This window comes from Oratosquilla oratoria, chromosome 9 (assembly GCF_046742065.1).
Source record: "Oratosquilla oratoria isolate Oo_2021 chromosome 9, ASM4674206v1, whole genome shotgun sequence".
Taxonomy (NCBI): domain Eukaryota; kingdom Metazoa; phylum Arthropoda; class Malacostraca; order Stomatopoda; family Squillidae; genus Oratosquilla; species Oratosquilla oratoria.
The window spans coordinates 73,156,652-73,169,196 of NC_134785.1; the positions used below are offsets into that span (position 1 = coordinate 73,156,652).

Consider the following 12,545-nt stretch of genomic DNA (forward strand, 5'->3'; position numbering starts at 1 on the left):
ATCTGAATAAGGAGCTGAGGACTAAACAGTACACAAAGATAAATATGCCCATCAGTATAGTTACATGCAATAAACTGATAAAATACAATAAAAATTGGGTCATAAGACACTGATGATTAAGGACCAAAATTACCTGACTCTTCTTGTGGCCCCCAATGCTGTGCTTGATGTGGAGCTTCTCTTCAAGAGATATTGTAGGATGTTGATCGGGAGTATCATGTGCAAGCTGAAACCAGAGCCATCCCCAAGCAAGTCCCAACACTCCAAAGAAGTAGAAAACAGATGGCCATCCCCAGTGTGTTTGACACAACCATCCGCTTATTGGTAGTGTCACTACAGTACCAAATAGCGAACCTGGAAAACAACAATAAACATAAAGAAGTAATAGTAGCAGTAGAACAGTAGTAGTAGAGGCACATTAGAAACACTTCTAGTGGTAATGCTCATGGTAGTAATGGTGATACAGTGTGAAGATGTGTTCATGGAGATAAAAGCATTCTTGAAGACTGACAGTGTGAGAGTGATAGTACCAGAACTAATTTGTCCTTTTGGTGCTCAACCTGTGGTGGTGGTGTTTATCTAACTGAATATCAAATTGTAGTAATCACAAAAGGAGCTGTGCTCATGAGATCCAATCTCTTATTTTCTATCATATCTTGTTTTCAATTCAATGTGGCTTTAGCTTTGGCTCTTCCATCTGATGCACCTATGGAAAACTTTGTTTCTAAACTTCTCTTAGACATGTGGTCTTTTCCATATTGTTCCCATAACTTCGTAAGGCACTTCTGTCTCAGACAAAGATATCATTTCTGCCACTTTTGTACATACATACATATACCAAAAGGCTTTTTCCCCCTTACAAGAGAGGTAGCCAAAAAACAAAGACATAAAAACCACTCCCACCCATTTCATCCCCAACATACTCCACTCCCATCCACCCCCTTCCCTCCCTCTTATCTTGGCACCTGCTGGATGATGGGTCATTCCTGCATCTCACCCACTGCCTTGGGTCAGAAGCAGTGTTGCAAGACACAGCGCTTTTGTACACTCTTCAATAATTTTAACCATGACCACTGGTTTTTCTTCTTTCTTTTATTGATGGCAGGTCCAGCATTACTAATAAGGTTTATCTGCAAGGCTGGGAACCAATTTGGATGCTACTCTTTATATTCTCTTAATCCTGTCTATATCACTACAGAATAGTCCATCATCAAGTAGTGAAAAGAAAATTCTATGTTTACCAACAATCAGTCTAGTTTGCCCACATCCTTAAAGATATGTTTGTCAGGTAACAAGTTATCAATAATCAACACTCTTTTGCAATTATCATTGCCATTGAGTATTTCACTGATTATCTTTTTTCAGTTTTTGCCCATTTCCAAACTGTATGCATTAGTGTTGAAATCCATTTTCCATTCTTGGCTCCAAGTATATATTTTGTATGAATGGTTTTGTAACAACTTAGTCTTTCTTGTCCTTTTCTCTTATCATCTTTCATCACCTACATATATGTTAGTGAAGCTTGAGGTACCTTCCATCACATCATATATGTATGCTTTGAACATTGCAGGTGCTATTACCATGCCTGGACTCCTCTAGTCATTTCCATCTAAATCCTCATTCAATATGCTCTAATTTCCATAGTAGTCAATTGTGCGATTCTTTGCCAAATGCCTTCTCCATATCTATGTACTGTATACACAATCCATCCAACCATCCCTCTTGCACTATACCAACTGCTCTGGAGTGAGAAGTTAACAAGTTCAATACATACAAGCTTCCAATTCTAAAACCAATCTTATTGTCTACCTAAAGGATCATTTTCTTAAAGGTACTTACCCATCTCTCTTTTAAATTGTCTCACAATTTTACTATTATGCTGGTCAGAGACACTGTTTCAATGGTTTTTCTTTATTTATGAATTGATATTACATTAGCCCTTTTCCAATCTTGTGGTACTATTTGTTAGGGTTGTGTGATGGTGCCATGGTTATTCAACAGTGTACAAATGAGGTGGTAGAAGAGTCAAATATAAAAAAGCCAGGCAAGGGTTTGGAGTTGAAAGTGGGAGCAGGAGTAAGTAGGAGGCAAGCCAGTAGTTGTTTGTGGATGACACTATGCTCACGGCTGATTCTGAAAATAGACTGAAGCAGTTGTTAGCAGAGTTTGAAAAGGTGTGCAAGAAAAGAAAGCCAAGAGTACGTATATGTGGGCAAAAGTTCTCCTTAGATACATATATATATAAATAAACTATTTGACTGCAGAGAACCACCTACACCTACCGCCAAATATAAGTGTCACAGCTCGAGCCCTCTCATTGGGAGGTATCCAGCTTGCCAAAAGGCTGTTGACAGCAGGAAATGTAACACCCTGAAAAGAAATTACATCACTATAGAAGTGAATGTACTTGAGAACATGATGGTATTACAAAGTAGGCAATCTTTTCATGATTTATATAGCTCCTTCTAACTACACAGACACTCCATTCTAACAGAGTTGTCAGTTCTTGAATCTTGAAGTTACATAGAAAGGAAGTTGCTCTCTAGTGATAGATTTCATGACTACCGACTTTAATGATACTTCCACAGATTTCATCATGGCTAATACCAATATGAATTACATACATACATACATATACCAAGGCTTCTTCCCCCTTACAAGGGAGGTAGCCAAAAAGGGAAAGGCATAAAAACACTCCCACCCATTTCATCCCCAAATACACTCCACACCCCTCCCACCCCTCCTCTCATCTGAGCACCTCCTGGATGACGGGTCATCCCTGCACCCCGCCCACCGCCCTGGGTCAGAAGCAGTGTCGCAAGACACAGTACATCCACAGCAAGGCCGCTTCATTTAATCGGCGACCCCCCCTCTCCGTCCCCCTTTGCATATAAGGAGAGGACGGGGAGAAATCCCTTCGGGCTGCGTCAAAATTTACTCACACATACTACCCCACCCCCCCGCCCATTCCTCCTCATGCAGTCACAACATCATCCATATACAACCATTCTCCACTCACCTCTGTCTTCCGTCCTCTCCCTTCCTTCCTCAACAGACATTCCCCTCTTCCCCAAAGCCCCCTTCACCCCATCCATCCACCTCATCCTAGGACGTCCCCTCATGTTCACTCCCTCCACATCTGCCTTCCATACCTCTTTTACTAGTCTTTCTTCACTCATTCTTTCCATGTGTCCAAACCATCCTAATATTCTTTCATCAACCCTCTCTCCCAAATCCTTTTTCACCCCTGTTCTCCTCCTCACCTCCTCATTTCTCACTCTATCTAGCCTAGTAACCCCCGCCATACTTCTCAGACACCTCATCTCAAACTCCTTCTCTCTTCTTCTCTTATGTTCCACGTTTCTGCCCCATACAGTGCTGTTGGCACAATCACTCCTTCATACAGTCTCCTCTTCGCATCCATTCCCAAATGTCTATTTCTCATTACACTCTTTAAACCACCAAGGCATTTACTCGCTTCTCTCAATCTACATTCTACCTCCACCTTCACTCCACCTTTTCCTGCTACACTTGCACCCAAGTATCTAAAACTATCCACTTCCTCCAGTCGCTCTCCCTTAATGTTCACTTCCCGTCTACTGCCACTTTCACCCCTTGTACATCTCATCACCTTACTTTTACCCACATTTATCTTTAGCTTTCTTCTATCACATACTCTCCCAAACTCTGACACCAGCTTCCTCAATCCCTCCTCTGACCCTGCCACAAGCGCAGTGTCGTCCGCAAACAACAGCTGGCTCACCTCCCACTTTTCTCCATTTTCTTTAACCATCTCCAATCCCTGACTCACTACCCTAGCATTCACCTCTCGCACCACCCCATCCATGTATAAGTTGAACAGCCAGGGCGACATAATGCATCCTTGACGAAGTCCCACCTATTACTTCAAACCACTCACTCTCTCCATTTCCAATCCTAACACATGCTCTACTACTCACATAAAAACTCTTGACAGCTCCCAAAAGCTTTCCTCCTATCCCATAAATCTGCATAACCTCCCACAGTGCCTTTCTGTCTACCCTATCATAAGCCTTTTCCAGATCCATAAAAGCCCAAAAAACATCCTTCCCCTTTCCTATAGCTTTCTCACATATCTGTCTTACCACAAAGATCTGATCTACACAACCTCTACCCGTCCTAAAACCACACTGTTCCTCACCAATTACTCCTTCTGTTCCTCTCCTAATCCTCTCAATTAAGATTCTCCCATAAGCCTTCCCTACTACACTCAACAGGCTAATCCCTCTGAAATTACTACATTCACACTTGTCCCCTTTTCCCTTGTAAAGAGGAACTATACAGGCACTACTCCAGTCCTCCGGTACTCTACCCTCTCTCCAGCAAACATTAAATAATCTCGCCAACCAGTCCACCATCACTGAACCTCCCTTTTTCAGACATTCTGCATGACATCCATCCAGACCAGGTGCCTTACCTGCTTTCATCATCTTTACAACTGCCTTCACCTCATCCTTCCTTATTTCTCCTCCATTCTCCTCACTCATCACTCTCATTTTCTTGGTATTTCCCACTGCAGCTATCTTTCCTTCCCTATCCTCCTTCACATTCAGCAACTCCCTAAAATATTCTGCCCATCTTCCCCTCACTGCCATCTCTTCCATTATCAACTCTCCATCTGTACCTTTTACCTTTTCTTCCCTACTTGATTCGCCTCCTCTTCCTCTCTTAATTTCTTTCCAAAACATCTTTTTATTACTTTCAAAATTTTCTGTCATACTCCTACCCCATTTCACATCTGCTCTCCTCTTTGCCTCCTTTACCTTTTGCTTTACTTCTCTTTTCTTTTCTTTGTACGTCTCATATGACTCCCCTGTCCTCTTTTGTAACCAATCTGTGAATGCTCGCTTCTTCTCTTCTACAACCTTCTTTGTTTCCTCATCCCACCATTCACTACCCTTTCTTCTATTTCCCCCTGTCCTTCTTGTTCCACACACCATCCTTGCACACTTTAAGACTCCCTCCTTGAACCATCCCCATTCCTCCTCCACACCCATCTCTGCTCTATCCTTTACTCCCTCCCACTCCTCCTTCAGCTTCTTTTCGTACTCCTTCTCCTTTTCCTTTTCATTCAAGGAGTTCACTCTAAGAACCTCCCTACCTTTTGTCCCTTTCCTCCTTCTCCATCTATCCTCCACTCTCAGCTTACCTTCCACCAAAAAATGATCTGATATTCCCCCACCCTCTCCCCTTAGCACATGTACATCCTTAACTCTTCCTATCATAATCCTATTTACCACTACATAATCCATTAGCGCTCTATCTACCACCCTTCCCTCCACCACCCTCTCCCATGTGTACTTATGCTTGACTTTCTTCCGAAACACTGTATTTGCTATCATCAACTCTCTTTCTAGACACATTTCCACCATCAACTCTCCACTACGATTCTTTCCTGGAACTCCACACTTCCCAACCACTCCATCGATTGGACCATTTCCCACTCTAGCATTAAGGTCTCCCAGTACTATTACATTGACATTTCTTCCTAAACCCTCTATGCACTCATTTAAATCTATCCAAAAGGCCTCCCTTTCTTCCATGCTCTTCTCACTGCCCGGCCCATATGCACTTACAAAGACCCACATCTCCTTTCCCAGTTTCACCTTCATCCACATTATCCTTGAGGAAACCTTCCTTCCACTCCACTACCCCTTTACCTATCTCCTCACTTACTAGAATAGCCACCCCTTCCCTCCCTCGCCCTCTCTTCACTCCTGATAACCTCCCACTTACACTCCCAAACATACACTCACCCTTCCCTTTCAACTTAGTTTCACTCAAAGCCAACACATCCAACTTTCTTCTCACAAACATACTACCTATCTCTTCCCTTTTACTCTCATCTGTACCACATCCACGCACATTAAAAGACCCAAACCTTAGGGTGCTGGCCCGAGGCCCGCCAGCACCCCTTATGCCTTTTCTTTTCGATTTAGGAAGTTGCCCCTTGGGGCTACAGGGAGAAGGATGCCTAGTCCCTCTCCCCGTCCCTTTCTTCTCGCCTCTTACGATCCAAGTGGGAAAACTTGGTGGCAGTATTCTTTTCCCCCACCACAGGGAATTCCCCCAATCAGAAAGAGAATACTCAGAGAAATGGTACAGGACAGCAACAAGGGGTTGGGGGACAGCATAACGGAGGGACAGTCGTAGTATATAAGTGTCATCATTTCTCTATGAACAGAATTTCTTCTATCATAGACAAAATGATGTGTGGCTCTGGTCCGTAGGGGCGCCCCATATAGACCCTAAAGTATCGACTGCATGTTACTTTGCCACAATAACAAGCAGCCAATACCCCAGCTTGTTTTATGTTACCATAGCTGAGGTGTCAAAACTACCTTAATTAAAGAGCTTGATAAATGTACAGACAATATGCCATGTGATACTCTCTATAAATACAATCTATCATTGCATCAACATTTCTCCTTATTATTTAATCATTATATGGATAATTACTGCTACTAAGGGCTCTGCTATTAAGGGTAATGGGCAGGGGACTGGAGATGGTTAAAGAAAAGGGAGACATGAGCTAGTACTTGATTGCTGATGACACTGCACTTGTGGCATAGTCTTATGTTCCATGTTTCTGCCCCATACAGTGCTGTTGGCACAATCACTCCTTCATACAATCTCCTCTTAGCATCCATTCCCAAAAATCTATTTCTCATTACACTTTTTAATCCCCCAAGGCATTTACTCGCTTTTCTCAATCTACATTCTACCTCCACATCCACTCCTCCCTTTCCCGCCACATTCGCACCCAAGTATCTAAACCTATCCACTTCCCCCAGTCTCTCTCCCTTAACACTCACTTCCAGTCTACTGCCACTTTCTCCTCTTGTACATCTCATCACCTTACTTATACCTACATTTATTTTCAACTTCCTTGTTTTGCACACCTCCCCAAACCCTGTCACTGACTTCCTCAATCCATCCTCTGATCCTGCTATAAGCACAGTGTTATCAGCAAACAACTGGCTTATCTCTCACTTTTCTCAATTTTTTAACCACCTAAAATCCCTGACCCACTACCCTTGCATTTAGGTCTTGCACCACCCCATCCATATATAAATTAGGTAAATACACCAATATAATACAGACAAAATTTCAAGGTCTCTTCCCAGAGAGATCTATGGGAGGGCCAGAAAACAACTGTCAGTGAAAGTCAAAGTTACAATTATTACCATCATTGGGGAAAAAAAAAATAAATAAATAAATAAATAATAATAATAATACATACATATACCAAGGCTTTTTCCCCCTTACAAGGGAGATAGCCAAAAAGGGAAAGGCATAAAATCATTTCCACCCATTCCATCCCTGAATACACTCCACACCCCTCCACCCTCCCTCTTATCTGCGCACCTCCTGGATGACGGGTCATCCCTGCACCTTGTCCACTGCCCTGGGTCAGAAGCAGTGTCGCAAGACACAGCACATCCACAGCAAGGCTGCTTCATTAAATCGGCGATCCCCCCCTCTCCGTTGCCCCATTGCATAAAAGGAGAGGATGGGGAGAAATCCCTTCGGGCTGCGTCAAATTTTGCTCACACATACTACCTCACCCCCCCCCCCGCCCATTCCACCTCATGCAATCACAACATCATCCATATACAACCATTCTCCATTCACCCCTGTCATCTGTCCTCTCCTGTCCTTCCTCAACAGACATTCCCCTCATCCCCAAAGCCCCCTTCACCCCCATCAATCCATCTCATCCTAGGATGTCCCCTCATGTTCACTCCTTCCACATCTGCCTTCCATACCTCTTTTACTAGTCTTTCTTCACTCATTCTTTCCATGTGTCCAAACCATCCTAATATTCTTTCATCAACCCTATCTCCCAGCTCCTTTTCCACCCCTGTTCTCCTCCTCACCTCCTCATTTCTCACTCTATCCAGCCTAGTAACCCCCATCATACTTCTCAGACACCTCATCTCAAACACATTCAAACTCCTTCTCTCTTCTTCTCTTATGTTCCATCTTTCTGCCCCATACAGTGCTGTTGGCACAATCACTCCTTCATACAGTCTCCTCTTAGCATCCATTCCCAAATGTTTATTCCTCATTACACTCTTTAATCCACCAAGGCATTTACTCGCTTCTCTCAATCTACATTCTACCTCCACCTTCACTCCACCTTTTCCTGCCACATTTGCACCCAAGTATCTAAAACTATCCACTTCCTCCAGTCGCTCTCCCTTAATGCTCACTTCCAGTCTACTGCCACTTTCACCCCTTGTACATCTCATCACCTTACTTTTACCCACATTTATCTTTAGCTTTCTTCTATCACATACTCTCCCAAACTCTGCCACCAACGTCCTCAATCCCTCCTCTGATCCTGCTACAAGCGCAGTGTCGTCCGCAAACAACAGCTGGCTCACCTCCCATTTTTCTCCATTTTCTTTAACCATCTCTAATCCCTTGCCCACTATCCTTGCATTTACCTCTCGCACCACCCCATCCATGTATAAGTTGAACAGCCGGGGCGACATAACGCATCCTTGACGAAGTCCCACCTTTACCTCGAACCACTCACTCTCTCCATTTCCAATCCTGACACAAGCTCTACTACTCTCATAAAAACTCTTGACAGCTCCCAGAAGCTTTCCTCCTATCCCATATATCTGCATAACCTCCCACAGTGCCCCTCCGTCCACCCTATCACGAGCCCCTTCCAGATCCATAAAAGCCCAAAAAACATCCTTCCCCCTTCCCACAGCTTTCTCACATATCTGTCCCACCACAAAGATCCGATCCACACAACCTCCACCTGTCCCAAATCCACACCGTTCCCCTCCAACCACTCCCTCCGTTCCTCTCCCAATCCTCTCAATCAAGATCCGCCCACAATAATAATAATAATAAATAATAATAATAATAATAATAATTAATAATAATAATGAATAATAATAATTAATAATAATAATAATAATAATAATAATAATGAATAATAATAATAATAATAAAATAATAATAATTATATAAATAAAAATAAATAGATAAAGTTAAGTATGATTTTCCATTCCTACACATGCAATAATAACTTTGTCGCTCTGTTATATCACACCAACTCACCTCTGTCATCCCTTCAAGTATTCGGATAAGGATGAAGGAATTAGTGGACACGTGTGCAGCCAGTGGTGATACAATGGTTAGTGCTGAAGTCAAAACAACACCAAGGCCGAACACCAACCGTCCACCAAACTTCTCTGCCATTCGGCCACCAATAAAGTTGGTGAGTAGGTACCCATAGAAAAAACAACCAAGAATGATGCCTTGGGTCCTCTCATCCCAGTCAAATTCTCCAGTCTGCAAGAGGAAAAAAATATTAATACATATACCATACATACATATACCAAAGGTTTTTTTCCCCCTTATAAGGGAGGCACCCATAAAACAAAGGCATAAAAACCACTCCATCCCTATCACACTCCACTCCCTTTGACCCTCTTCCCTCCCTCTTATCTTGGCACCACTACTCCACCTCTATTCACCACTTCCCTCCCTCTTATCTTGGCACCACATGGATGACGAGTCATCCCTGCATCTCGCCCACTACCCTGGGTCAGAAGCAGTGTCACAAGACACTTATCTTGGCACCACTACTCCACCTCCATTCACCCACTTCCCTCCCTCTTATCTTGGCACCACCTGGATGACGAGTCATCCCTGCATCTCGCCCACTACCCTGGGTCAGAAGCAGTGCATGCATGACACAGCACATCCACAGCAAGATCACTTCATTAAATCATGCAGAAATGCAGAAAAGTAGAAGATGGAGAGAAATTCCTTTGGAGTGCAAAATATATATATATATATATATATATATATATTCTAAATCAAAATAAGATGAAAGTGAAACAGGTGACAGATGGGATGGGAGTGGACTATGTTGGGGCAGGCTTGCTAACTTCCTTATAACAGGAAAGAAGCCTATTGGTATATAGCTGGATAGAAACCTGTATGTGTATATATATATATATATATATATATATATATATATATATATATATATATATATATATATATATATATATATATATATATATATATCCACTTGAGAAAAAGATAAAGAAAATGACAGATAGATGGGGTAACTGAGAGAGAGGGAAAGTTATTAAATATTCCAATTATAGACAAACAAGAATTTGCCAGAGATGTAAATAATTAACAAGGCAGCTGATTATCTTTATACTTTTCTGATGGTTGGGAGATATGTTAACTCCACCTGTGCAAAGACGGACAACCCACCGATTGATAGGGGAAAGATTGGTGGGTGAAAGTTTACATGCATAAACTGAGCAATGAATTAATCTAAGATATTTTCATTGTAATCCAAAAATGCAAAGACTTTAGGTAATACTCTTACCAGTTCTTCTGCATTAGACTTCTTTTCCACAACTGGAGCTGGGCAAGAGTCATTTGCAGGTAGTCTGATGGTATTTCTGTGTCGGTCACTTTTCACCATGGCAACAATGGCAACGGACAAGTTTACCCGCATTGCATACACCATAAAGAATCCAAGAAAGCCCAACAGGGCCAGAACATGCCGTTGTCCATAGCCTGTAAATTTGAAAAATATCATACTTTGTGAACTGAAGTTACAAAGTTCCTCAAATACTGACTGCATAAAACATATAGTCATTAACCTATATGAAGACTCTACTGTCTACTGTTTCTCTTTAACTTTGATGAAGTGGAACACATAATGTAAGCTAACCTTCAGGACCTGCATCATCTTGTGGCTTGGGAGAGCTCTCCTTCACCTGTGGAGATTACGGAATTTGTTCAACTCTAATTCACATTCCATCTATATACCAAAGGCCTTTTCCCCCTTATAAGAGAGGTAGCCAGCCAAGGCATGCACCCACTCCTATCCCCAACATATCATTTCCCTCTCATTAGCTCCTCGTGGATGAGGGGCTATCCCCATTTCCTACTCACTGCCTGGGTTAGAAAGAATGCAGCAAGACACAGTACATCCATAGCAAGGCTAATTCATTTACACAGAAGCTCTTCCTCCTTGTCCTCTCGTGAGGAAAATGGAGAAGACCAGGAGTCTCTTCATGCTGAATCAAAATATCACCCATACACAACTATTCTCCATTCACACCTATCCCCTCCCTTCTTCCTTCCTTTTTCACTTCATCCATCCATCTAATTCTTGGTCACCCCAAGTTCATTCCATCAGCCACCTCTGCTTTCCACACTTTTTTTGCTAATCATTCCTCACCTATTCTTTCTACGAGGGGTGATCAAAAAGTAATGACAGTGATACCATATATTTTCACGGTACAGAGGTAAATCCAAATAGTGGCCTACATTCCTTCAAAGTACTCCCCTCCTGCCTCTATGCAACGTTCCATCCTCTTTCGCTACTTCATGAAGCACTCACGGTACTCAGAAACCGATATACCTCGTAGCTCTGAATTGACTGCTCGCGCCAGATCTTGGATGCGATGAAACAGCTTCCCTGCGATCGCACCCTTGATTTTTGCAAACAACCAAAAATCACAGGGAGCAAGGTCAGGCGAGTAGGGTGGGTGGGGGAGAAGTGTGATCCCCTGCTGCTCCAGGAACTGCACAGTGAGGCGAGCTTTGTGGGGGGCAGCATTGTCATGGTGCAGCAAAAGGCGCGATCGGCGACGGGTTGGTGCAGTCTTGGCCTGATATTCCAGAACTCGAGGAAGGACATGATCAGTGTAGTACTGGGCTGTGATAGTACACTGTTGAGGCATTACATCCACACACATTGGTCCTTGTGAATTGAAGATGATGGTGAAAAGGCGCTTCCTGCTGCGAAATCCTTCCTTCAGAATCTGAGGTCAAGGTTCTTCATCACTCAACCACACCATGTTAGACTGCTTGTCTCTGGTGGTGAAGAAAGAAATCCAACACTCATCTCCGGTAGCTACATCTGAGAACCGTTTCGAACCATTTGGCTCGAATTCAGCCAGCCATAGACGACAAATCCGCACCCGTTCGTTCTTCTGCTCTTCTGTAAGCAAATGAGGTATCCATCGAGCACACTTCTTCCTCAGCCCTAAGTGTTCATGCACGATGTCATGTGCGCTCCCATAACTGACACCGAGCTCCAAGGATAAGAATCGAAGAGTAACAGTTGGATCTTCGTCAATGATGGCCCGCGCACGGACCGTCGTTGCTTCACTCACGGATGTCCGAGGGCGGCCAGGACGATGATCATCTAATAGCTGCAATTTTCCGGCTGCGAAAGCTCGAATCCAGCGGGAAACAGTTTCCAGTGATGGAGTAGACTTGGGAAAAACTTGCAACAATTCCTCTCTGATCTCCGTTGCTTTTTTCCTGAGTTTCCACCTTGTGAAGGTGTAGAATCTGCAGCCTTCTTTCGAAAAATCCATGTTTCCGGTTAGAGAGGCAAACCAACAATGACGCAATCGCACAGCGCAACGATAAAATGTAAGCTAGACAAACAGCGACAAGCTCAAACATGTAACAACAGGCAACACTTGCTGCCC

The 12,545-nt window shown here is 43.1% G+C and overlaps 1 protein-coding gene across 12 annotated transcripts in view; it reads right to left on the reverse strand.

The window, feature by feature from the left end:
* LOC143028607 (sialin-like) overlaps positions 1–12,545 on the reverse strand; it is a 43,618-nt gene that overhangs the window by 15,644 nt on the left and 15,429 nt on the right. For 6 of the 12 annotated variants that reach the window (XM_076190958.1, XM_076190961.1, XM_076190955.1 and 3 more), the window contains 5 exons: positions 10,769–10,814; positions 10,418–10,611; positions 9,124–9,357; positions 2,283–2,370; positions 134–354 (listed from right to left, as the gene is read on the reverse strand). In XM_076190958.1, coding sequence (XP_076047073.1) covers positions 134–354; positions 2,283–2,370; positions 9,124–9,357; positions 10,418–10,611; positions 10,769–10,814 — 783 coding nt within the window. The remainder of the gene's footprint in view (positions 1–133; positions 355–2,282; positions 2,371–9,123; positions 9,358–10,417; positions 10,612–10,768; positions 10,815–12,545) is intronic. The other 6 variants (XM_076190965.1, XM_076190967.1, XM_076190962.1 and 3 more) reach the window with 1 other exon arrangement.